The 26,206-nt window shown below is 33.2% G+C and overlaps 2 protein-coding genes across 2 annotated transcripts; one reads left to right on the top strand and one right to left on the bottom strand.

Annotated features, from left to right (window-relative positions):
- Positions 1-9,191: 9,191 nt before the first annotated feature.
- Positions 9,192-16,697, top strand: LOC114417139 (transcription factor GTE4-like). Its single transcript, XM_028382242.1, has 5 exons — positions 9,192-12,377; positions 12,474-12,519; positions 12,612-12,725; positions 12,840-12,912; positions 16,218-16,697. Exons 1-4 carry the CDS (start codon positions 9,681-9,683, stop codon positions 12,896-12,898), a joined length of 2,916 nt encoding a protein of 971 aa, XP_028238043.1. The 5' UTR covers positions 9,192-9,680; the 3' UTR covers positions 12,899-12,912; positions 16,218-16,697.
- A 3,531-nt stretch (positions 16,698-20,228) lies between these two features.
- LOC114417138 (seed biotin-containing protein SBP65-like) lies at positions 20,229-25,989 on the bottom strand. Its single transcript, XM_028382241.1, has 6 exons — positions 25,438-25,989; positions 24,541-25,023; positions 23,681-24,127; positions 22,636-23,037; positions 21,597-22,427; positions 20,229-21,173 (listed from the first exon to the last, which is right to left on the bottom strand). The coding sequence occupies exons 1-6, from the start codon at positions 25,909-25,911 to the stop codon at positions 20,601-20,603; spliced, it is 3,210 nt and encodes a 1,069-aa protein (XP_028238042.1). The 5' UTR covers positions 25,912-25,989; the 3' UTR covers positions 20,229-20,600.
- Between the last annotated feature and the right edge of the window lie 217 nt (positions 25,990-26,206).

Below are 26,206 nucleotides of genomic sequence, written 5' to 3'. Positions count from 1 at the left end.
TGATGTTGATTCCTCTTCCTTTTCCGATTTGGTTAAATGGGTCTTCGTCAAATATAGAAAGACATCATCTTGTCGGTATTTGTCAAATATAGGAACAATTCAATTATAAATGCAAGAGTTGACAATAGAATCAAATCACAGCCTACAGAGAGTGATTGTTCCATGGTGGGTTGTGACATGGTTGCACATGTCTTTGATATTGATAAGTGTCCAAAGTTGCTATGATGAGGGAAAACATACAGCTGGAGTCGAGGTCATTTTCAATTCATTCAACCTAAAATACCTACCTCTTAATTGTTCGTAAATTTAATTATTTAATTATTGTCTAGGTGTTTGATTTTCTTTGCTAATTCATTTCATTATAGGAAAAAAAAAAGACAATTAGTACTATATGAATTGAATCTTCCCACACGATTCAAATTGAAACTTTTGAGATGTTGAGAAAGGGGCCATGGTGAATTAGTGATGGAAATATAAGTTAAACATAGATGAAACACTTTGTGGAAATTATAAGCCGCCAAAAATTATTTAATCCTTTTAAAAACATAATTTATGGTGGTTAAAAGTTGCCATAAAACAAAAAAAAATAAAACAAAAATAAAAAAGATATGTCACGTCATTCATTAATGACTAAAATGGATAGAAAAACTAAATCACTAGATGGAAAAAGAGTTTCGGGACAAAGACTAGTCTCCCAAATCTTAAAGGACCAAAATCATAAATCTTGAAAAGTTGGGGCACCAAAAACATAATTTACCCAAGAAAAGGTATATGGTATATTTGTCTTGCCTTCGTTTAGTTTTTATTTAATTTTTCTCTGTGTTTTAATGATAATAAGTTAAATTCTTATTTAATTTTTTTTGTCATGTATATATATTTTAGTGCACAATCATGTTTATTATATTTAACATCAATAGCATTCTCTTCCATTCACAAGAAAAAAGGTAACATCAGCTTTGAATCATTTGTTTTTTCGTGTATTAAGTGAATCCCATCATTTTTTTAACTTTTAGTTGATGAAAATAAGGACATATTATTAATTAATTGTATAAGGAAGGATGTTATGCGATTAATTTGTTAAGGCTCTCAAAATTAAGGAGTGAGAGGTGGAAATGTTTCAATATGAGGTTGTAGCTAGCTAGCATATACAAATAAGAATAATCTCTCATCTAAAGGGCATTTAGAAGAGTTTGTGAGTTTATAGAAGTGGATTGACTTTCTTATAAGATGTTTCTCATAATATAAATCAATTTTTCTAATATGTGCAAGTTAGCACGGGTTAAAGGTCATTAATTATCTACTTTCAACCAACTTTAATGAGTTAATTCTTTGAAAAAAGAACAACCCCTCTCTTTCTCTTATTTATTCTTCGAACTAACTTCAATGTAATCTCTCATTTCCCATAAAAAATAATTAACAGTTTCAAGATAACAAAAAATAAACTAATTTCAAAATATAATAGCTTCAAATAAAAAAATATATCTCAATTCCTATTTATATTATAATAACTTAAGAAAAATAATTTTTATTATTTGAATTATTGAAAAAATTTTAATTAAAAAATAAACTAATGATACATAAAATAACTTAACTCTATATTGTTAAATCTTAAAAACATTAACTAAGGTAATTTAATATATAGATATTAGTTAAACGATGATTCTTCCTTTTATATCAGTGGTTAAACAAGGATTTTAGGCATAGCATAAATGTTTGTTTTTATATAATTAAAATTTAATATTATTAAGTTTGAATAGAGGAGTAGTTGAAAGTAACAATTGAAATATATTATTGAGTATGAATAAAGTATGAATACCTTTTAAATTCCAAAAAAAAATTAATTTTTATATAATTTTACAATTTCTAAATTAAATATTATTTTTGTGTGACTACATACTGATAATTTATAACAAATATTTTTTATGAATCATTTGTTAATCAATGAATATAATAATTTATACATTAATTTTTAGTATCAATCATCAATAAATTAATAATTTTGTTTTCTTAAATTTAATGCGACTCACTTAGTATCAATAAATGTAATATTAATTTTCACATAAATTTTTATCAATCATCAATCAATCAATAATATTGTTCCCTTAAACAATTCACTAAATTAGTGGAAATATGATTAAACTTAAAATTTTAGCTAAATTATAAAACATTAATTAATTAAATAAAATGCAATTCATTAAATTATTAAATAACCCCTAATATAGCCGGGAAAAAGAAAATTATAATATTATCCCATACAAAAAAGGTGCCACTCATGCATTACATGGGTCACCCAACTAGTTATATTTTAATTTTAATTATTTTAGATGATAAAATATGATAATATCCTTAAATTAAATTGAGAAGAAAAAAAAACTAAATTTTTACCAAAATAGTTATTTTAAAACTATTTTCCTTATCCGGGTTGGCAAGAAGCATATTATCAACTAGGGTGATTCTTGTCACGTCAGTGATAAGAAGCATCGGTTAATGTTTTGTCACTTGGTGGTACCATTTTGAACCATGCTACCAGGTAACGCCGCGTGGGATAATTTTATACAATTTGTAATTTTGTACGCCTATGACACCCTTAAAGAAAAAAAATAGGTTTATCTCGATTAATCTCTTTTACTGTTCACTAAAATGGCAAGCAGTGATAACTTAAACATAGTATGAGAGTCCTTTTGAATTAAAAGATGTGAAGAAGGTTACTAGCTTTTGATTGTAATTTCTCTTATTTCCTTATCTTTCTCATGTATGTGAGGTTATTGTTTTACTTTTTTGTGCCAATAGCTTACTAAATCCCTATTTTCTAGGGTTATGATGTAATCTATGAATGAACCTCAATTTTACATAATTGAATTTGTTTTTATTCAGTCAATTATGTTATTTAATCGTACTTAATTTCTCATTAAAATTGATCAATCTATATTTTAGTTAGTTGTGTGTTTGTGATTAGCTTCGTATAACTCCTTTAAAATGAAGATTGCACACACATTTTAAGGATTTGTAATTATCATTCTCTATGCACTTATGTTTTTTCATAATTTATTTCTTAATCGATCAAATTAGAACTAAATCAAGAGAAAGACGGTTGTAAGTGTTTGGCCAAAATGTTTTAACAATTTTAAGAGAAGTTAATAATTGGTAAACATTGATAATTCAATTAACGTTGAATCGGAGGAATTTAATTGTAGGATTTTATCACAACCCTAGGCCTTGTAATCCGATAAATTCATTGTTTTGTCTAGAGTATTGCTTTGTTTTCTAAGTAATTGAACACATTTCTCAACTATTGATTAAAAACCAAATTGTTTAGTTTATTATGAATTAAGTTATTTAAGAACACAATTGGTTTCTAGGATATTATATTCGGACTTTTAGTCCATTGTGCTAGTACTATTTTACACATCATTGCATAAGGGGATGGATAATAATAATAACATTTATTAATTTTTTTCGTAGGATGATTTATGTAAATTTTAAAAAAGTGTGTAAATTGGAACAAACATACACGAGAAAAAAGATTCATGGTAAGGACACCAATATAATATTTAAAAAACATGAGAAAAAAGATCATGCCACCAAAAGCCCATGCAATTCCTTGAATGCCAACAAAGGAACATTTTTAGGTGCTTTATTGACACGTATGATCGTCAAGACAATGATGTAAAGGAATAAGAATGTGGCCACAAACTTTGCAATCCAGCTATATAAAAAGACCAAGACTTTAATTCCCTTGGCTCAAACAAGGGTGCTGGCGGTGCCTCGTTGTAGTCCTTGTCTATGAGCTCTTATCCCTAATGCTTTTATGCTCTATAAGAATTTATATGCTCCAACCTTAATATCTTTCTCCCTCTCCATCTTACTTTCACTTTCACTTTCACCTAAGTGTCTCAACAACTAAAAAAATGTTTTGTTCTTCACTTTTTGTGGTTTGGGGTAGCTTAGTTGGCTATGGGGGATGACCTAGTATGATTCCCACATAATACCACCTCTAGGAGGGATGAAAAACTTTAAGTATGACTAAACTTTGAACTGAGGATGTCTTATAGCCAATACAATGGACCAAAACTGGAGAAAATATCTGAAGTCTCATCAAAGAACCCAATAAGGTCCTAATTATGGTGGTTACCAAATAAGAAGTAGAAAAAAAAATCTTGTACCTACTTGTAATAATGCTTTATTTACAATGTTGTAGGTTTTGTACTTCTTGAAGCTAGATAACAAAGTAAGAAAACATAATTGGGAAAAACTTACTTGAGAAATAAGATTCATTTTAAGGACACCAATATAATGGGCTGGTTTGTTTAAAATTAAAAAAACAATTCTGAGATAAGCATTTTTTTAATAAGCATATAGAACTTATTTATCAAAATAAGCAATAAACAACTTTTTTTAAGTAGAAGTAATTTGAACAAACATACTAAAAAAACAAAATGGTACTTATTTGATTAAAAAAAAGTATTTTTTTTCAAGAAATATGTTTAAACAAAGTCACATAATATTAAAAAATCATGTAATTTGTCCTCATCTCATTTATCTATTAAAGATTTTTTTGTAAAGACATCTATTAAAGAATCAATATATATATATATATATATATATATATATATATATATATATATATATATATTAATAATTAAAACATGATGGTGCATTGATACATTCAAAATTATTAGTGCATTGTAAAATAATCCACGATGTGATAAGAAAATCAACTTAGAAAGCATTTAAATTGGAGGAAATACATTAATATATCAATGTTTTAGAAATACCTAGGAATTAAAATTAAAATAATAGGTAAAATTAATATGCAGGTATATGAACTATTTGACAATTTTAATTAGGTATCTAAATTTGTGTCCCTCTAATTAAAAAGATAAATACAAATTTAGGGACCTAATTGAAACAAAAAAAATCTTGAGACAACAAATAATGGTAAAGCAACCAAATTAAACCAAAAATGTGTATAATAACATAGTAACAAATAACAATGGCTAGGAAAAACAAACTATCAAAGATGATAGACAATTAATAATCAATGAGTCTTTTATAATTATTTTGTTAATCATGGTTTAGACCAAGTTTAGAATTGGCGGTGTATACAACATTTGATCAAAAATAACATCTAAAATCTTTCCAAAATTGATGAAATCTGTAGGCAAATTTATAGATACTTTCCGTTTTAGTCAAAAATATTTTTCCTCAAGCATGAGGGACAAAAAAATTTAATAGTCTCTTTTTTGCTTTTCATGTTCGTACCTTAGAAGTTCATAAATTCATGTAATGAATAAAATACTTATTAGTGAAATTCTTTGTTTAATTAACCAACAACAGTTAATATAAGTAATAGTTGCTTGTGTCTCTTAATCAAGTAGTTTAGGGTTTGAATCTTTGTTGACCCTTGGGTATAAAATAAATCTTGTTAGGATGGAAATACCTACCTTGTGTGCACTCATGGTCCCCCAATGAAGATTATCACCCCTTTCGACAGGGACTACTTTGTACCATTGTCATGTTTAGAAAAAAAAATCTTTGTTTAACTTCCTAAAGAATTACTAGATCGACACAGAATAATGACAAGTGTCAAAAAGGGAAAATAAAAACTTGGCCCTATTTGAGATGGTTGCGAGTTTTTTATTTTTAGGTTTCAAATAGAATTTTCAAAACAAAATGTGTTTGACAAAAATGGAGTCGAAATGATTTTTAAATAATTTTTGAAACACTTTTACACCTATTTTCAAAACCAAGACAAAAAGGTTTTTTGAATTTAGTTTTTAATTTAAAAAATAAATATTTCTCACATTTGACAATGACATTTTTTATTGTCACCACCACTACTACCATTATCACCATTGTCACTGCCACCACCACCAATACCACTTTCATCATTGCCACCACCATTAGTGTCGTTGCCATTGCCACCGCCGTTATCACTATCACCACCTTCATCATTGTCACCACAACCACTACCAATGTCATCCTAGCCACCACCACCAACATACAACCACCACTTGGTGCCACCACCATCACTGACATCATCATCATCACCAACATTGCTACTACCACCACCACCATAATATCAGCATCACTGCCATTGTTATTATCACCACCACCACTACCAACAAAATATTATCTTTGTCACTACTACCACAATCATCACCAACATCGCTGCAACCACCACCACCACCACACTACCACTAATATCACCTCTGTCACCACCACCAAAACCAACATTGTCACGATTGGCTGCCACAACCAACACCGCTACCACCACTATATTGTCATTGTCACCTCCACCACCACTGTCATCACGATCACCATTGGTATTTTTATCATAACCGTTGTTGCTGACATCACTTCCATACAAAAACACTATTAAACTAATTTTAATACAACATGAAACTTTCAAAATGAGCTTATTTGAAACTAATCATATTTTTAAAACTATTTTCAAACTAAAACTAAAAATTGGTTGTCATTTTTAAAAATTTCGATGCTCAAAACTAAAACCAACCCAAATGAGCCCTAAATTATATCTAAAACACTGTAGCAATTTCCTATCACTATTAAAAGTAAACCGCCAAAAACTATATCCAATTGGGTTGGTGATATTATGAATAAGAAATTATAATATTTTTTCTGTGGTTTACTGTAACCACAAAAACTAAATTGTCAATAAAAATCTTTTTCTTTTATAATTAGAGGTGTTCACATCTATTTCATCTCACTAATTCAACTTGATCTGGACTTAATTTTGGTAGGTTTAATTTTTAAAAGTAGATAATGTAGTATGAAGATGAGCTTGAGTTATAATTTAGGTTATCCCAATCCAACTCAATCTTCCCTACCAAATGCCACCAAAGAGTAATGTTGTATTTTTAATTATTATCTCATTAAACAATCTAATACGTTAAATAATCTTGAGTAAATAGTCATTTTCGTCCCTGAATGACTACTAGAGGGTTGATAAATTAATCTTCGAAAGATAAAAATTCAAATTTTAGTCTTCGAAAGTAAAAAAGTGTGACAAATTCATCTATCCATTAACTTCCGTTCGTTATCGTTTATGAAAGTGTCTACGTGGCACAAAAATATCACAAAAATGATTGCCAACATGACTGTTGAATAGATTTAACTAAGATATCAGTAAGTTTTCATTAGACCAAAATGTCAGACCCCAAATTTGGTTTCATTTAAGGGTAAAATATAATTTAATTTTCATCTTCCCTCCTTTTTATCGTTGCAAGCATAAGATTACAATAAACACTTAAAAAAATAGGGAAGCAAGCATAAGTTAAAACAAACATAATAATAAGCATAATATTGATTAATAAGCATAATATGTCTATTGCTCTGAAATTTTTATTGTGGCAACATTAGGTAATGACAAAATCAAGTTGGGTCTCATTTTTTTTGTAAGGATTAACTTAATGATTATGCATTTTTGTTTGAGTCTCGTATTTTGTGTAAAGTACTATTACATTAGAAATTTCAGAGCAACAAATAAATTATGCTTATTATTATGTTTATTCTAACTTATGTTTGCTTCCCTATTTTTTAAAATACTTATTATAATGTTAGGCTTGCAATGATAAAAGGGGGGGGGGGGGAGAGATGAAGATTAAATTATATTTTATCCTTAAATGAAATGAAAATTGAGATCTGACAAATTAGTCAAATGAAAACTTACCAACATTTTGATTCAATGAAAACTTACTAACATTTTTGGTCTAATGTATTCAACAACCATGTTGACAATAATTTTTGTGAGATTTTCGTCCCTATGAGTCACCTAGGCTCTTTCATTAACGGTAACGGACAAAAGTTAACGGATGCATGGATTTGTTGTAATTTTTTCCCTTTTAGGGACTAAAATTTGAATTTTCATCTTTCGGAAATGAATTTGTCAATGTTCTACACATTTAGGGATAAAAATGACTATTTATCCAATAATCTAATAAGAGTAATATGATATTTTTATCATAATAAAACATATTTTTTTATCAAAAAAGTTAAATTGCTACCCTCAGCAAGGAAATAACCGTTAAAAAAAATTTAAAAAATATTCTTTCGAACAATGTGATTTTTTTTTAAAAATAGATATAAAACATGAAAAAAATTCCCAATTTAAAATTACTAGAAAAATAAAAATTTATTCTCAACCAAATGTCTCAAAATCTCAAAGACATATAATTTTTTTCATACAATTTTAAGATTGATTTTAAATAATTAAAAGTAGAAAATATTTTTTAATAATTAATAATAAATATAAATGTACTAAGTGTTTTCTTGCCAAATGCAAATTATTCCACTTTTAATTACTGATATTCACTTTTAGAGTTCATTTGGAAAAATAACAAAAATAAAAAATAGATGGAGGCAAAAGGAAAGAAATCTAAAAATTAATCCTTGCATTGATAGTTTGTTAAGAAGGAAAGAAAGTAAAAAAAAAAAAAAGTAAGTGAACCATCTTTTTTTTGCAATAAAAAACTTAATGTTTTTTTTTTAGATTTACACATTTTTTCTTTTTAAAGATGTTTATGTGATTTTACACATATTTTTCTTTTTTATACTTTCTACCCAATTAAATAAGATTTTTTTACTTTTCTTTTTTACTGAACAATCTAAAAAATATTTTATTTTTATCTTTTTCTTTTTTTTCTTTCGCATTTTCTATTAACAGATTGTTTGGTCAACTAATTTTATATATTTTTTTGTCAAATCAACTATTATGAAAAAAAGTAAAAACTAGATTTTCATAGTCACGGGCTTTGATTATTGAGAATCTTCCAGGCTTTTCTGACCCATAATATCACAAAGCCCACATAAGCCCTACCCAGTAGTACCCACCCAACCCAAACTCAATAACCAAAAAAACAAAACAACAGCATTCTCCACTCGTTACGAGGGCGCGTGTTTAAACCTTCCGAGCACTGATACGCACCAGCCAGACCGAAACCCACTAAACCGGAGAGTAGAAAACACGCGCCACCCCCGCCTAGGATAATTTTTCAAATTCCCGCAAACGAAACTCCCCGCACTAAATCCCTTCACCCTCCCACCATCGCGTGAAACACACGCAGCATGCCACGTCACTCCCCATTGGTGCGTTATAAGCACGCTCCACAGAAGCCAGTGAGTCCACGTCGCGAATTTTCCGTGATATCATGTTTCCCGGGCACGGCTCTTTGTTGTTTAACCCCCAAACGCGCTTAAGCCTGGTCCACGCTTCCCCTCACGAACGCACCGTTGCCGTACACCTGTGATGATTCGATAAAACGACCAGCGTTTCGAGAAAGAGAGAGAAACACGAAGCGTTCTAGAGTGAGGAAGAGAAAAAAAAAAAAACACACACACAGAGCGAGAGGGTGTGCGTGTGTGTGTGAATGCGTGTGCGAGATCTGATCGGAAAACACAAAAGGTAATCGAGCTTTCGAAACCCTGAGTATTTCTCTTCGTGATTCGTTTTTTACGGTTGATCTGGTTCTGAGTGAGGCTTGGGGATTTTGGCGGTGGAAGGAAGCCCTAGGAATTTCTAGGGTTTTGATTTTTTTTCTTCTTTTCTTGGGTTTTTGGTTTTGGTTTTTTGGTTTTTGTGTATTCTTTGATTTGGTGGTGTGTAAAACCCTAGGATTTGGGGGATTTGGTATTGGTGTTAGGATTAGGGTTTTGGATGTATGGCTTCGGAGCCTATGGTTGGAGGAGATGATGAAGCCAGAGAGAAACAGAGATTCGGGGAGAGAAAGGTTTACACGAGGAGGAAAGTAAAGAAAGACCCTAAAGCCGTTGCTTCCGCCATTGAAAATAACGGCACCGCCACTTCCACCGTTACCAATGACAATAGTGTCAGTAACAGCACCGTTCAGAAGAGCAACACTGGTGAGGCCAAGAGCAAAAGTGATAATGTTTCGGTTCAGCCTCCGGCACGGCAACAAGCTGTGCTGGAGGATGGGGATTCGGCTCAGCCAAAAGTGGGTTCGGGATTAGAGGATGGGAATTCGGGGCAGCCACAACTGGAGGATCAAAATATGGTTCAAACTGAAGTGGGTTCAGGATTGGAGGATGGGAATAAGGCTCAGCCGCGAGGGGAGGATCAGAATATGGCACAGACGCAAGAGGGATCGAGATTGGAGGATGAGAATACAGCTCAGCCGCCAGGGGAGGATCATAATTTGGCACAGACGCAAGTGAATTCAAGATTGGAGGATGGGGATATGGCTCAACCGCAATTGGATGATCAGAATATGGTTCAACCTCAATCAGAGGATCAGAATATGGCTCAATCTCAATCAGAAGATCATATTATGGCTCAACCTCAATCAGAAGATCAGAATATGGCTCAACCTCAATCAGAGGATCCAAATATGGTTCATCCTCAATCGGAGGATCAGAATATGGCTCAACCTCTAATGGAGGATGAGAATACAGCTCTGCCACAATTGGAAGATGAGAATACAGCTCAGCCACAATTGGAAGATGAGAATACGGCTCAGCTGCAAGGAAGTTCAAAATTGGAAGATGAGAATACAGCTCAGCCGCAAGTGACTTCCAGATCAGAGGAAGGGAATACGGCACAGCCTCAAATGAGTTCAAGATCAGAGGAAGGGAATACGGCACAACCTCAAATGAGTTCAAGATCAGAGGAAGGGAATACGGCACAGCCGCAAGTGAGTTCAAGATCAGAGGATGGGAATACGGCTCAGCGGCAAGTGAGTTCAAGATCAGATGATGGGAATACGGTTCAGCTGCAAGTGAGTTCAAGAACAGAGGATGGGAATACAGCTCAGCCACAAGTGAGTTCAAAATTGGAGGGTAGAAAGTCCCCTCAGCCGGAAGTGAATTCGAGATTGGAGGATGGGAATTCTCCTCGGCCACAAGTGAATTCAAGTTTGGATGGGAATACAGTTCAGCCATCGGCAGTGCTGGTTTCTGATGACTCGCGCAGCCGGCAGCCTGATGAACCTTCTAGCCTCAATGTTCAGCAGCAGGATGATGGACCTTCAAGCCCCAACCGTCAGCAGGAGGCAGTTCCTAGCTCCCGAGACCTTATTTTGGGAAATGGGGTTGCGGAACCATGGCGGAGGGACCGAATCAAGATAAACCTGGCATCAAAATCAAAGCAGCAGATGCGGGAGCTTCGGTGGAAGCTTGAAAGTGAGCTTGGTGTTGTGAGAAGTTTGGTTAATAGGATTGAAGTGAAGCAGAGGCAAGTTGGTGGCTTTGGCAACTCAGATGTGCTTATTGACAGTGGGATTAATAATGTTGGTGGAGCCAAGCGTGCTCATTCAGAAGTGGCATCTGCTTGTGTTCCACGGGAACCTGCCAGTACCAGGCCTTTGCACCAGTTAAGTTTGTCAATGTTGGAGAATGGTCAAGGGATCTGTGAAACTGTTGAGAAGGAGAAGAGAACACCTAAAGCAAACCAATTTTATCGTAACTCAGAGTTCTTGCTTGCGAAGGACAAATTTCCGTCAGCAGAGAGTAACAAGAAGTCGAAATTAAATTGGAAGAAGCAAGGTGGGGGAGAAATGGGACATGGTTTTGGGATGGGATCTAAATTTTTCAAAAGCTGTAGTTCACTGCTTGAAAAATTGATGAGACACAAGCATGGTTGGGTGTTTAATTCTCCTGTTGATGTTGAGACTCTTGGTTTGCATGATTATTTTACTATCATCACTCATCCAATGGACTTGGGAACTGTGAAGACAAGGCTGAACAAGAATTGGTACAAATCACCAAAGGAGTTTGCGGAGGATGTGAGACTCACTTTTCGTAATGCCATGACATATAATCCACAGGGACAAGATGTTCATATTATGGCAGAGCTTTTATCAAAGATATTCGAGGACAGATGGGCTATAATCGAGTCAGATTACAATCGGGAGATGAGATATGGCTTTGATTATAGGGCAGCTCCCCCTGCACCCTCACCTTTGTCTAGAAGGGTTTCTGCATTTACACCACCACCTCTTGATATGAGAAGGATTTTGGATAGATCAGATTCAATGACACAGACTCCAAGACTCATGAGCATCACTCCATCCAGTAGAACTCCAGCTCCAAAAAAGCCAAAGGCAAAAGATCCTCATAAAAGAGACATGACATTTGAGGAAAAACAAAAACTAAGCACTAACCTTCAAAGTTTGCCTTCAGAGAAGCTTGATGCTATTGTACAAATCATTAAGAAGAGAAATTCAGCACTTAATCAACATGACGATGAAATTGAAGTGGACATTGATAGTGTGGATGCTGAGACTCTCTGGGAGCTTGATAGATTTGTTACCAACTATAAGAAAAGTTTGAGCAAAAACAAAAGGAAGGCTGAACTTGCTCGAGCTAGAGCAGAAGCTTTGCAGCAGAATGCCATCCAGAAGGTAAAGAATAAATTTTTTACATCTAATTGCCATGCTTAGTTGCTTACTTTGGGGAACAATTATTGCTAAATACTTTTTTATCTTTATCTTTTGCAGAGTCAGGCACCAGCTATGGCAGAGATTCCAAAAGAAACACAAACAGGTGAACTTCTAAGAATCAGTATTGGTGTTTTTGGATTGTTTATCTCAATTATTTATTTAAATGAAATATTTCATCTGCCTGTATGTGTACAGATGAAAGGAGTCTTCCCCAACCCTTGCCTGTGCAAGGGAGAAATCAAGCGGATAATGGGAGTAGGTCAAGCAGTTCCAGTAGCTCCAGCAGTGATTCTGGTTCTTCTTCAAGTGGTACATTGATCAATGATTTAGAATCTATCTTTCATGTTATTTGTTCATATACGTGCTTTTGCTGATTGTGGAAGTCAAATGTCCTGTCTTTCTCATTTGTATGTGGTGTTGCAGATTCTGATAGTGACAGTTCCTCAGCATCTGGATCTGATGCAGGGTCGCAAGGGACCTGACTATGCTCTGTCAGGTAGAGTTACAGCTCTTATGTTTTGTTTTGCTTTGTGCTGACGGCTTAGTGTTTAGTATGCCTTTGCTCCTGTGTGATATTTATCAGCACTTCTCCCTTTCCATTCTGAAGATGGATGTGTGTAGCTTTCAAGTGATTTTTTTTAAAACCTAGTAATGATTTTGCTGCTTATTAATGATCATTGCTGGTTTGTCATAAAGTGTGTAGTTGAGGGCATTGTGTATGCATCACATATGATTCAGTCATTATGATATTGAATACCTGTCTAAATTGTATAAAAAATGGGTGGTGTTTCTGCTGTTGGTGTTTATAATCAGTTCGTTTTTGTCAGGAAAAGATTTGAGGCTATTTTTTTCTTATTGACTCTAGCCCTTTCATCTTCTCTTGCTGTTTCATTGTTGTCAATTAGTGGGGGTGTTATTGCCCCTTTGGAAACATATTCCTTCTAAGGTCTCATAAAAGAAAGGTTTTACACAGTTGCACAAAGTCATAAACTTCAGTGACCATTTTTTATATTAGCCTGGCAGTAAGATGGCTATTTATTTCTGAGTGTAGTTTGTACTGATTTAATGGTTTTATTATATGCCTAGACTTTTCTTTGATATCAATATCTTATGTCATCTTCTCTTGGTTGTGGATGGTATTTTTCTTCTGTGGTGTAATTTGTTAAACCAATGATATTGTATATTAATTACTTTTGTAATTTTGATCTAGTAATCTATTTTCATGGCTATTTTAAAATATTGTAGTGGGTTGAGGGGAAAATATTTAGGGAAATTATTTAGGTTGACTGTGCCTTGCCTTTTAGGAATGCATAACGACTTTTTTTCTTCTAACAGTTGAATTATATACTTAGCTTTGTAATTAATTTTGTTTAATTATTCAACCGATTTTTTTCCCACTTTATTAGCATTTATCATGATCTGGTTCCTTCACTATATTTTGTTTCTGCTAGTGCCAATTTTTTACCTCAAGACTTTACTTTTGTAGCTTTTGTGCTGTTTATTTGTTTCTGTGGATTTGTCTCTATTCATGCTCTTTTTGGATGTGATGACTGACATTTTCTTCTACAGTCTCTTTTCTTTTGGGAACATTTTTGTTTAAACAAAATTGATGTGCTGAGCAAAAAAAAAAAAAAAAACAAAATTGATGTGGAATTTGCTGGTCATATTGTTGCCCTTGTGACATGGGCTCTTCTCTAATAGGAAAATATATTTGTTTATTTATATTTGTTGAGTTTAAAATTAATAAATGCTAAAGCAAAATAGATGAGTTTATTCGTGTTTTTTATGTAGTATTTGGCAATTTTTTTATGCAGTTTTTGTTTTCTCTAATAGTTGGCCAATAATGCTTGTATATCTAGTATTTATAATTTAAATTGTGTGCTAGACTAACAATGGGTCAGTTTGTTTAAACTTAGTTGTTGAAATAAGCACTTATTTTAATAAATATAAGCAGCTTTCTTCTTTTTAGTGTGTTTGTCTAAACTGCTTAAAAAAAACTTCATACCCCATTGCCCAGAGGCTCTTCGCTATGCGAAGGTATGTGGGAGGGATATTGTACGCAGCCTTGCCCTTGCATATGCAAAGAGGCTGTTTCCGGATTCGAACCCATGACCAACAAGTCACCAAGGCACAACTTTACCGCTGCACTAAGGCACAATTTTAAAAAATTTCTGCTTATTTTAAGAAGCAAATCCTATCTGCTTCTTAAATAAGCGCTTATTATTTAAAATTTCTTTTTTAAAGTTTAAACAAACTCACCCAATATCTGCTTGAAATTTTTTTGAAGTAAGTTCTGCTGGAATCGCAAATATTGGTTATCTGAGAAGTTTAATGTTTGATTTCTTACCTTGTATACCTCCTCTAAAAGTATTTGGTCCCTGTAACTAGCTATTTATTAGAGGCATTCCCAGATTTGTGAGTAATGAGTGTGTTACTGTATTTTTTTTTAATGTGATTTCCCTTTAATTTTGGTGACTGCACTCCCCTTGTTAGCTAGCAGCTTTGTCACATCTTGTCAAAATTGTAGTGTTTTTACTGGACGACAAATTGGAATCTTAATATTCATGATTTGAATCCTACAATTCAATATAATTTGATTAATCACCTATCTATTTGTATCATAAGATTAATAACAAATAACTTTGATTCTTAATGTCCTATGGTGCAATGAATGATTCGGTGTGATTTCATATCATCAATAAGAATCACACGATCAAACAATGTTATTGAGGAGTGCTAGGAACACATTTTCTAACATACTCTTTTTAATATACTCTTATCCATTGGTTATAGTTTATTGAAAATTACAAAATCATGAGAATAATTAAATATGATGTGAGTCTTGCAATTTTTTATTTTCAATATACTTCAACAAATTTTAATGTGTTTGAGAGTGTGTTCCTAGATTTTTTTTTTTCATGTTACAATTTAAACTTGTATGACTTTAGAATTTATTTCACAAGTAATTGACCGATCACTTGTGAATTTATCCTATTTGATTATTGCACTACTTTATTTTATTAACTCATTTAATCCATACACCCTTTGGTATTTCATTTCATTCTTCTCAAACAGAAGGCTTCACTTATATATAGCTAATAATTTCATTTTGAGGCTTATGGTTAAGTTGTTTTTATCTATTTCTAGTTTAAAATAATTACATCGAACATTTTATGTCATTTATATAATATATTTAAGGTTATTTTTCAATGTATCTGAATCTTACAATTTGATACTAATTATAATTCACAATACAAATATTAGCATGGCAATTCAATGAATTCATGATTTGAATGCTGTACTTGTTTATATAGTTGATTTTGAAAAATGTTATTTCTTGTTTTCTATTTGTTGCCTTTTTGGTGTACTGTCTAAATGCTTCATTATGATATGCTTTATTAGAGACCTAATTTGCATTTCTTTACCTGATCCAATTTAAATTAGACTTGGGCTTTCTGATACTTGTTTTTGGAGGAGCTAAAATGCCATGGAGCATAATGCCCTCGGACATTTAGTTACATGTAATATCACCTGGTCTTCTGAGTTCTGAGCCCCAAAAGAAATAGCAGATCTTTAGGAACATTTCTGGTTTCTCTTGTGCATTTCTCAGCATTATCTTTTATGATGCATTCTACAGGTTTAATAGTATGCTTGAATTAATTCACACGTGCTCCTGTACGTTGCCTTTGTTGTCTGAAGCTTATTTTTCTTATGATTGTTGAAGTCATTAATCATTGAAGCTTTGGAATTGATCTACTGCTAACTATTTTTCCCATTACTTGTTTTTATTTCATGTTGCAGATCTCAGATTTTTAGAGTAGATAGTGTCTTGATGCCAGCCTATTTTGGTTTTTTGAAGCTTCCAGATTATGGATTTTAGTGTAACAGTCGGGTTATAAAGGAAGCGTTCTGAAGGCCGTGGGTGATCCTCCTGATGCAGCCTGGGATTTTTTCTTCCCATTTGTTTGAACTGCTACTCCAATGCTAATCGTGGCCTTGTTGGAATTCTTGACACAAATTCTTGTATAATATTTGGTAGGATGTGATGATAGTTAGGTAGCTAGATTTCCGTAGCATATGTACATTGCTAACTACTGCTGCGCATTGAGTTCCATTTATAACTTATTTTTTACTTTTGTGCTAGCAGATTCAAGATCTTGGTATCATATGAAGATAATATGTAATTCATTCGTGAAATCTCATTCCGTGTAGTTTACAAACTATGAAAAATCCAACTGAGGATCTAATCGTAGTTAGTTAACTGTGTCTGTCAAATGACAACATCAAGTCTTTAACTGGTTTTTCTACCCTAGACTCCCTGCATTGCACCTAAACATGTTGACTTTCAAAATAGTTTGTGTTTATTTACGCGTTGTGGGAGAGTTGGCATGGTTCCTAAGTGCCGTTCTGTGAGAAGCAAAAGGGGTTTCTTTCGGATGAACGTACACCCTTAATTTAGCTTAGAAATCTCAGTGAATACTTTTGCATAATATTGGTTTGTGATAGTGACAAAAAGGGATCTTGTGCCGGCATTGAGGGTAGGAAGATTATCAAGGAAATAATGGATTGTTGAAAAGTAAAATATTTAAATAGACATTAGACAATCTTTACTAATCATAAAAGATATTTTTCTACTTTAAAAAAGAAATATAATACGCATAATGTTCAAGCAAATATCATATTTTAGGTTTAATTTTTGTCTTTTAATTTATTATTAAGGTTAAATTTAATCATTTAATTTTTACAATCGATTCATTTTTTTAATATGTATTTTATGACGGTTTAAAATCTTGTGATAGTTTTAAATTTTTATAGTGTAATTTTCTATAATTTATATGGAAGTATCAGATTGAGTTGATTTAAAAAATTAAAGAATCAAATTTAATCTAAAAATTAAATCAAAAGAGTAAAAAATATTAATTTAACCTATATTTTATTTGGGACAGATTGGGCTTGCCTAAGATGAATCTTTGAGACCTGAGCCTGATTTATAACCTATCAAAGACTTTTATTTTAACTTGGTCCGAGCCTTTTTAAAAGTTTGGTTGGACCTGATAATCTTTTTAAAAGTTGTTTTCACAATAGATATTTAATATTTTTAATTAAATAGGTCAGTTCAGGTCAAGTTTTATGTAAGGCAGGTCAGGTCGTAAGTCCCTGTAGACCGGCCTGACCTATTCCCACCCCCTAGTTGTCATGTTTGGTTATGTTTATGGGTACCGCTTAATCATTTAAAATGACAAAGGGAAGTTGAAATAATATAGTGTGTCTTTCTTTTCTTGATCATGTTTCTGAGAGGAGGAAAAGCAAAAAAATAGTATCAGAGGAAGCCAAGGAATGTGCAACTCAGATGAAGATTGCAGGCCATTGGGTTTTCTGTTGGGTCTTCCCTTTGCCTTTCTCTGCTTCCTCCTCTCATTCGTTGGTCTAGTTGTATGAATTGTTTGGTAAAAAAAAACTCTTCTCTCTCTCTCTAGTTGTGTAGTTGTCATCTTCTATGTTCTGGGTTACTCTGATTTCTGCACCTGTGATCTGGGTTTGGATCTGATTGGGAGAAAAAACAAAACTTTGGTTGTTATATTTGCAGAGTGTTGCTGACATGCATATGCCCCTGCTGGTGCTGCATGTCTTGGAGTAGTTCACCTCTCAGATCCCTTTCTGAATTCCTCTTAGTCTTTTATCTTCTTCCTTCCAGCAAGATAAACTTGAATTTGTTTCTACTTCCCTCTGTCTTCTAGCATACAGGGATTTCATGTTTGTCCTTGATATTTGTGTGTGGTCTTTTTGCCTTCTCTGGCTAATTCACGGAAAGTGTGTGTTTATGAAGTTTGGTGGCACAAAAAGAAAATTGAAACAGTTCACTTTCACACTACATTTTGTTTCTTAGTGGCATTGGTATTAGACAAAGAACTAATTATTAGTTAGAATTACGGCAAAAACTATGGTTCTAATTACAAACGTTCGATGAAGCAGAAGATATTAGAAGCATAATGTAACTGTTATTATAGAAACAAAAGATAATGTAACTAATGCAGTGATAACTCCACCCTTACATTTTTTTTTATAGCATATTCATTTAGCCATCCGAACAACTTCTTAATAGTCCACTTCCTAGAGACGAAAGAGAGTGAAAAAAAAATGAAATGAAAAGTAAAATTTTGTAGGATCCATACTTCTATTCTTTATTTTAATTTAATTTTTATTATCTCTTTTCTTTCCCTTCTACCAATTATATATTAATTCACAATTTTTAATCAAGTTCTTTAATTTTTTAAAACTTGAATTAGATTCTTTATTTTTTTTTTTTAAAATGTCTTATTGTAACACTTTCCGTTCAATAAAATTCAAAGTCATTAGGTTGTGAATTTTGACGATAAATAGTAGTAATTTTTATCTGTAACTATATTTATTATCATTTAAAACTAAATGTATATAATTTTAAAAAAAATTAAAAAGCTATTTATTTTCCTTATTCAGTTATTCTGTACGGCGCGGTGCACATGTGCAAAATGATAGTTTTTTTTTTGGTGTATTAATTTCTCATAAGAGCGAATACTCATTAACAGTTTAATGGAAATAAATTAATTAAATACCCAAATATATCATCTCTAAAATTATTTACTCAACTAACTCATTTCAATGTTACAAGTGAGAAATCGGTTCTCACCTCTCTCTCTCTCTCTCTCTCTCTCTCTCTCTCTATATATATATATATATATATATATATATATATTTAAAATGCTTGTGACAAATCCTTTGTTGGTTAACCGATTTTTCAATGTTTTTTATAATTTTTTTGGTTAATATTTGTTAAGATTTATTATCGGAAAAACAATTTTTTTTATTGTTCTTTTTACAAAAATCCAATTGTTAATTGGTGCGAAATAGAACTTTGAAGGTGTTTAAAGTTTTTTGTTACGGTAAATTGTTGCGTTTTTTTTTATTATGCATGAGCTTTTTTGGTTTTTTGGTTTGAATAATAATGAATTATTGTACTTTTCATGTTGATGAAGTCAATTATACAGTCATTCTAGAAAATCTTGAAAATTGTGTTTGAAAATTGTAAAAATTATTTTACTTAGTGAAGTATAATTTCTTGATTGTCACCTTTTGGGCCATTTTACTATTGTTTGAGATTTTTTTTCAAAACAATTGTACTTTCATAATTTTTATGTAAATATGATACAATTTTCAATTTTTATGTAAACGAATATAATGATACAACTTTCACATATTGAATTGGCCTATAAGCTTTAAAATTGTGCCAAAAAATGCATAAAATCACTATGTAAACTTACTGAATTCCCTTATACTTTTAAAAGTGATTTTGTCCATATTTATGATGTTTTTCATTTGAAAAATAGTCTAATCTCATAGATAAATTTAATAGTATAACTTTCACATCTTAAATCTTAAATCGAAGAGTCACTGATTTGCTTTAAGCACGTCAATATTTTAATTAAGATTTTAGTAAAAATTAAATTAAAAAAACTTTTAAAAAAGAAAACGAAAAAAATTCTCACGTCTTTTTTTAAATATAGTTGAGGTAAAAAATTAAGTTTTAAAAAAATACCGATTTTTGTCACCAGTGAAATAGTTTAGTAGGGTATATTTTGGTAAAAAAAAAGTCAATAATAGTACAAGACCTGAAGGCAATAATAATAACTCTTAACAAATATGCATTATTAGTTAAGTAATAAATTAATAAATTTCATAACTGATATATATAGTAATTCAAAAATTATAATAAATACTTAATTAAAAAATATTAATTGATATTCCACAAGTAGACACATATTGCTACCAGCAACCTGAAGGCAACATAAATTTTCTTAATGCAGGGACTGATTACATTTATTGTTGTCGTGAGATGATGTAATAACAGTACAAGACCTACACACTATATAATCACAAAAAGACATTCTTATTTATTTACAACTCCACAAAGCGTGGAACATGTACTGCATCTGCATGATAGATTTCCATAAATAAAACAACTTTATTATAATAAACATCATGCAGCTACACATTATTATTACTATATATAGTATTACAACAAGACATTCTTATTCTTATTTTTTTACAACTCCATAAAACGTGGAACTTTTTGCAGCTATGTACTTCATGATAGATTTCCTTCCATAAACCAACTTGTCATGAACATCCATGCAATGCAGCAATTCACTAATCAAGTTTCAAGTCTCCATATTCAAATTCATGTGTTTTTACTATTATCTCCTTTTCTCCCTCTCCAGCAACAATCACCTTAGTTGTCTCTGCTATCTCTGCTATGGTTTCACCAATGGCATTCAGCACCCCTCCTCCACCTTCACCTTGATGCTGCTGCACTTTCTGTGCTGGTTTTTTCACCATGTTTTCACCAATCTCAACCACAGTTTCACCTACAGCTCCCAACACCTCTCTCCCTCCCTCAGTGGCCTTATCCAATGGCTTCTTCACTAATGTATGTGCAGCACTTCCCAGTTTTTCACCAATGCTTGCCATCACTTCACTCCCTTTTTCTTGAACTCCTTGAAAGCTCTCTCCAATGATGCTTCCAAGTGGTTTTTGTTCCCTTTTTTCCCCAATCCCACCTAGGTTTTCCTCAAAGGTTTCCACAATGTTGCTTTCATGTGGCTTATTAGTCCTTTGTGCACCATGTTCCCATTTTTCTCCTTGCTCATGCTGTTCTTGTTGTCCTTGTCCTCTTTGAATGCTCTCAGTGGTGGATTTTGCTGATGGCCACTCCTTCGATTCCTATGTACAATTGCCAATTTTCAGTTAAGTTACTTGCATTACAACAAAGAGTCTTCAACAAAATGAGGCCACATTTTTGCTACATGTCAAGTACTAGCATACACTACTATATTCACTACATTATTATATATCAAGAACTATGTCCAAGCCTTTGAAGTTTTCTGTTTTCTCTCTCTCTCTTTTTAAGATTTAATTGGAAATCCATATAAAAGACATTTAAAATGATAAGAGGCACACATTTTACCACAGTTAATTAGTTCCAGTAGTTGAATCAATCACATTGTTCTACTCAATTTCATGAGGTACAACACAAACACACACAATATGTAGAAGTTTCCAGCCGTACATTTAACTATAAGACTATAGTTATACACATCATATCATAACCTTATAATTAAATGAGGCATTGATAGAAATAACCACCTGATTTTGAGCTTCCCTTTTGGCCTCCAAATCCATCTCAGCTTCCACCTTCTTCCTTGCAGTGTACTCCTTGGCATTCTCCCCAGCTGCAGCAGCAGCTAAACCTTTCGCAGTATCCACTGACATAGCTGCAAGCTCAGAAGCCTTCTGTCCTGCATACTCAGCAACTCCCTTAACAACATTTGTTGCAGCCTTGGTTCCCTCCACAGTTATCTCAGTAGAATAATGTGCAGCACTCCACCCTGTGGCCAAAGCCTTGTCCCTCAAATCTGAGGCAACTTTTGCAGCACTCTTGCCAGTTTGCACAGTAGCATCTTTGGCTTGTGCTGCTTTCTCCCCAACATACTGAGCAGTGGTGCTACCAGCAGCTTTGGCCTTTTCAGCAAGTGGTGTAGTAATGTGGTCTACACTACCAATTGTGTCCTTTGCTCCACCATAACCCTTTTGGCCATTGTCTTGTATCTGATTTTCTGATTTAAGATTGGCCTCTACAATAAATGGTGTAGTAATGTGGTCCACACTACCAATGGTGTACTTTGCTCCACCATAACCCTTCTGGTCATTGTCCTGTGTCTCATTTTCTGTTTTAAGATTGCCTTGTTGATCCATTTCTCTTGTGACATCTTTTGCCTTTGTTGCCTCCTTATTTGCCTGCTTGTTTCTCTCTTTGGCAGCTTCACTTGTCGCTTGGTTTGCCCTCTCGTATCTTTCCTTAGCAGCTTCAGTAGCATTGAATGAATTTTGTTGAGCTTCAGCTCTGTACTTGGAAATGTCTTTCAAGCTAGATTGTTCATTTTCTTTTCTTCCTCTTCCTTGTTCCTCAACACCACCCTTGCATAAAACAATAATCTCAAAAGGGTTAAGATTATAGGTGAAGACACTTTGTAGTTTGTATTACTACAACTTTTTTTTTAACATGGAACAGTTTATAATACAAAATCTCTTTTAAGAAAAACTAAGAAAGATCCAACTTTAGACTACGAGTTGAGTTTAGTCCATCAAGTCATAGAGGCTCAGTTATCATATAAACAATTTTTACCTCTTTGGTTACATCTTTTTCTCTTCCTTTAGCTTCCACCTTTGTTTCTTCCATTGGTCTTGCTTTCTCTGCCTCTACTTTTCCTCTTGGACTGCTTCTTTGTTTCTCCTCTTTGTTCCGCTCTCTTCCCACTAAATCCTTCTTTTTTTCACCTTTAGTTTCAAACTTAGCCTCATGATGAACACCCCCACCACTTTCTCTTTCTCTTCTGCCTTCTTCATTCCCTTTATTTGCCTGCTTGTTTCTCTCTTTGGCAGCTTCTGCTGCTTGTTTTGCTCTCTCGTTTCTCTCCTTAACTTTCTGTTGAGCTTCAGCTCTGTACTTAAAAATCTCTTCCAGGCTGGATTGTTTATTTTCTTCTCCTATTTCTTCTCTTCTCATTCCTTTTTCCTCACCACCACCCTATCATAAACCAACAATCACAAAAGGTTATAATTATTACTGAAGACACCTTCTATTACAACTTTATATTATTTTTAAGGTATTACCTTTAAAAATGAAGACACCTTGTATTACAACTTTATACTATTTTTAAAGTATTACCTTTAAAAATGAAGGATTAAGAATACAGAATCTCATCTTTATCAAATAAAGAAGTGAGAAAGATCCCTTTAGAGAGAGATTATTGTATGTTTAGGGTCACACGTGTCCATGATCATGGTCAATCTCCAAATGAGATATAACTGAATTGTTTAATTTACAGAATGAATTAATATAATTCAACTATATATCATATGTTAAGATTTACCAGCACTTGCTATGTGTTATATGTCCTTCCCTTTAGAATACTAAGTCATAGAGGCTCACTTAGCATACAAAGAATATTAGAGGCTAATTTTTACTTAATTTTAGCTTCTTGGTTTGACCTTCGGTTCCAGCTTTTTCTACAACTTTATTTTACTTTTTGAAGGGAAGGGTTAATAATGCAAAAACTCTTTTTTTTTTATTTAAAAAAAAGAGAGAGAGAAAGATCCAACTTTAGACTATGAGTTGAGTTTAGTCCATCAAATCATAGAGGTTCAGTTAGCATATAAACAATTTTTACCTCTTTGGTTTCAGCTTTTTCTCTTCCTTTAGCTTCCAGTTTTGTTTCTTCCATTGGTCTTGCTTTCTCTGCCTCTACTTTCCCTCTTGGACAACTTCTTTGTTTCTCCTCTTTGTTCCACTCTCTTCCCTCTACCTCTCTTGTTCTTCTCTCGAGTTCTGCTTTCAGCACTGAATCCTTCTTCTCTTCAAACTTATCCACATGAACACCCCTACCACTTTCTGCTTTTCTTCTTTCTTCTTCAGCCCTCTTATTTGCTTGAATGTTTCTCTCTTTGGAAGCTTTACTTGCTTCTTGTTTTGCTCTCTCGTATCTCTCCTTAGCACCTTCAATTGAACTCATTGCTTTTTGTTGAGCTTCAGCTCTGTGCTTAGAAATCTCCTCCAGGCTGGATTGTTTTTCTTCTCCTGTTTCTTCTCTTCTTTTTCCTTGTTCCTCACCACCACCCTATATCATAAACCAACAATGACAAAAAGGTCAAACATGCTCCATTACAACTTTAGGTGAAGACACCTTTTATTACAACTTCATATTATTTTCAACATGCTCCATTAAAAAAATGAAAGGTTAATAGTACAAAAACTCATCTTTTATTTCTAAAATAAATGTAAGATCTCTTTAGAGAGTGATGATTGTATGTTTAGGGTCTCACGTGTCCATGATCATGGACAATCTCCAAATGAGACATAACTGAATTTTTAATTTACCAGAATGAATTAATATAATTCAACTATATATCATATTTTAAGATTCACCGACACCTTCTATGTGTCATATGTCCTTCACTTTAGAATATTAAGTCATAGAAGCTCACTTTGCATACAAAGAATATTAAGAGGCTAATTTTTATTTAATTTTACCTTCTTTGTTTGACCTTTGGTTCCTGCTTTTTCTCTTCCTTTAGCATCCTTTGTAGTTTTCTCCATTGATCCTACCGTAGCATCTTTGGCTTGTGCTGATTTCTCTCCAGCATACTGAACAGTGGTGCTACCAGCAACTTGAGCCTTTTTAGCAAGTGGTGTAGTAATGTTGTCCACTCTACCAATGGTATCCTTTGCTCCACCATAACCCTTTTGGCCAATGTCTTGTGTCTCATTTCCTGTTTTAAGATTGCCTTGTTGACCCTTCTCTCTTGTGACATCTTTTGCCTTTGTTGCCTCCTTATTTGCCTGCTTGTTTCTCTCTTTGGCAGCTTCATTACTTGCTGCTTGTTTTGATCTCTCCTTTCTCTCCTTAACTTTCTCTTCAGCTTCAGCTCTGCATTTAGAAATCTCTTCGAGGCTGGATTGTTTATTTTCTTCTCCTATTTCTTCTCTTCTTCTTCCCTGTTCCTCACCACCACCCTATAGCATAAACCAACAATCACAAAAGGTTAAAATTATAGGTGAAGAAACTTTATATTACTACAACTTTATTTTTCTTTTCATCATACTCCCTTTAAGCATGAAGGGCTAATAATACAAAAAATCATCTTTTTTAAAAAAAAAAAGAAGTGAGAAAGATACCTTTAGACAGATTTATTGTATGTTTAGGATCACACGTGTGCATGGTCATGGTCAATTTCAATGAAGACATAAGTTAATCTTTTAATTTAGTAAAAAGAATTAATAAAATTGAACTATATACATCATGATAAGATTAGCCTATGTCAAACCATGAATGCATCATGATCTTAGACTATATACTAATTTTTCTCTCACTTTAGAATACTAAGTCTTAGGCTAAGTTAGCACACAAAGAATATTAGAGGATTTTACCTTCTTGGTTTGACCTTTGGTTTCAGCTTGTTCTCTTCCTTTAGCTTCATCTCTAGTTTTCTCCATTGATCTTGCTTTCTCTGCCTCTACTTTCTCTCTTGTTCTTCCTTGTTTCTCCTCTTTGCTGCACTCTCTTCCCACCACCACTCTTGTTATTCCCTCGAGTTCAGCCTTTTCCCCAAAACCCTTCTTCTCTTCAACTTTCGTTTCAAACTTCCTCTCATGCTGAACACCACCACCACCACCACTTTCTTTTCCTCTTCTTCCTTCTTCAACCTCTTTGTCCTCCTTAACTATATTTCCAGACCTGGCTCTATCAGAAGCCAACTCTCTCTCTTTCTCCTTCTTCTCACTCTCTATCACAACCCTTCCCTTATCAGGGAGGGACTCTTTTCTGTGTGTCTCAACGTGAACCTCTCTCTCTATCACCCTATTGCTGTTGTTCTCTCTGCGAGGCATTTGCTCAGAAGCCATTGTGTTGATTGTTTTGTTCTCTCTCTCTCGTAATCAAAGACACTGTTTTGTTTTGTTTTTGTTTTGTGCGGTTTTTGGTTTTTGTGTTGTGTTGAGTGTGGTGCTATAAAAAGAAGGGTTTGTGTCGGTTTGAAGAGGTGGTGTTGGATAAGGTTTGCATGGGGAGAGACAAGTGGTACATTGCCTTGTGGCTATTACAACGTGTGACAGTGTTGGCTTAGCATACACATGAATCGTGTGTTATTATTATCCAAGGTTTGTTATGATGCTTTAGGTTTGAGACACGTTGCAGTTT

This window comes from Glycine soja, chromosome 6, assembly GCF_004193775.1.
Source record: "Glycine soja cultivar W05 chromosome 6, ASM419377v2, whole genome shotgun sequence".
Taxonomy (NCBI): domain Eukaryota; kingdom Viridiplantae; phylum Streptophyta; class Magnoliopsida; order Fabales; family Fabaceae; genus Glycine; species Glycine soja.
Note: the sequence above shows the minus strand (reverse complement) of the source record. Positions and strands in the feature narration are given on the sequence as shown.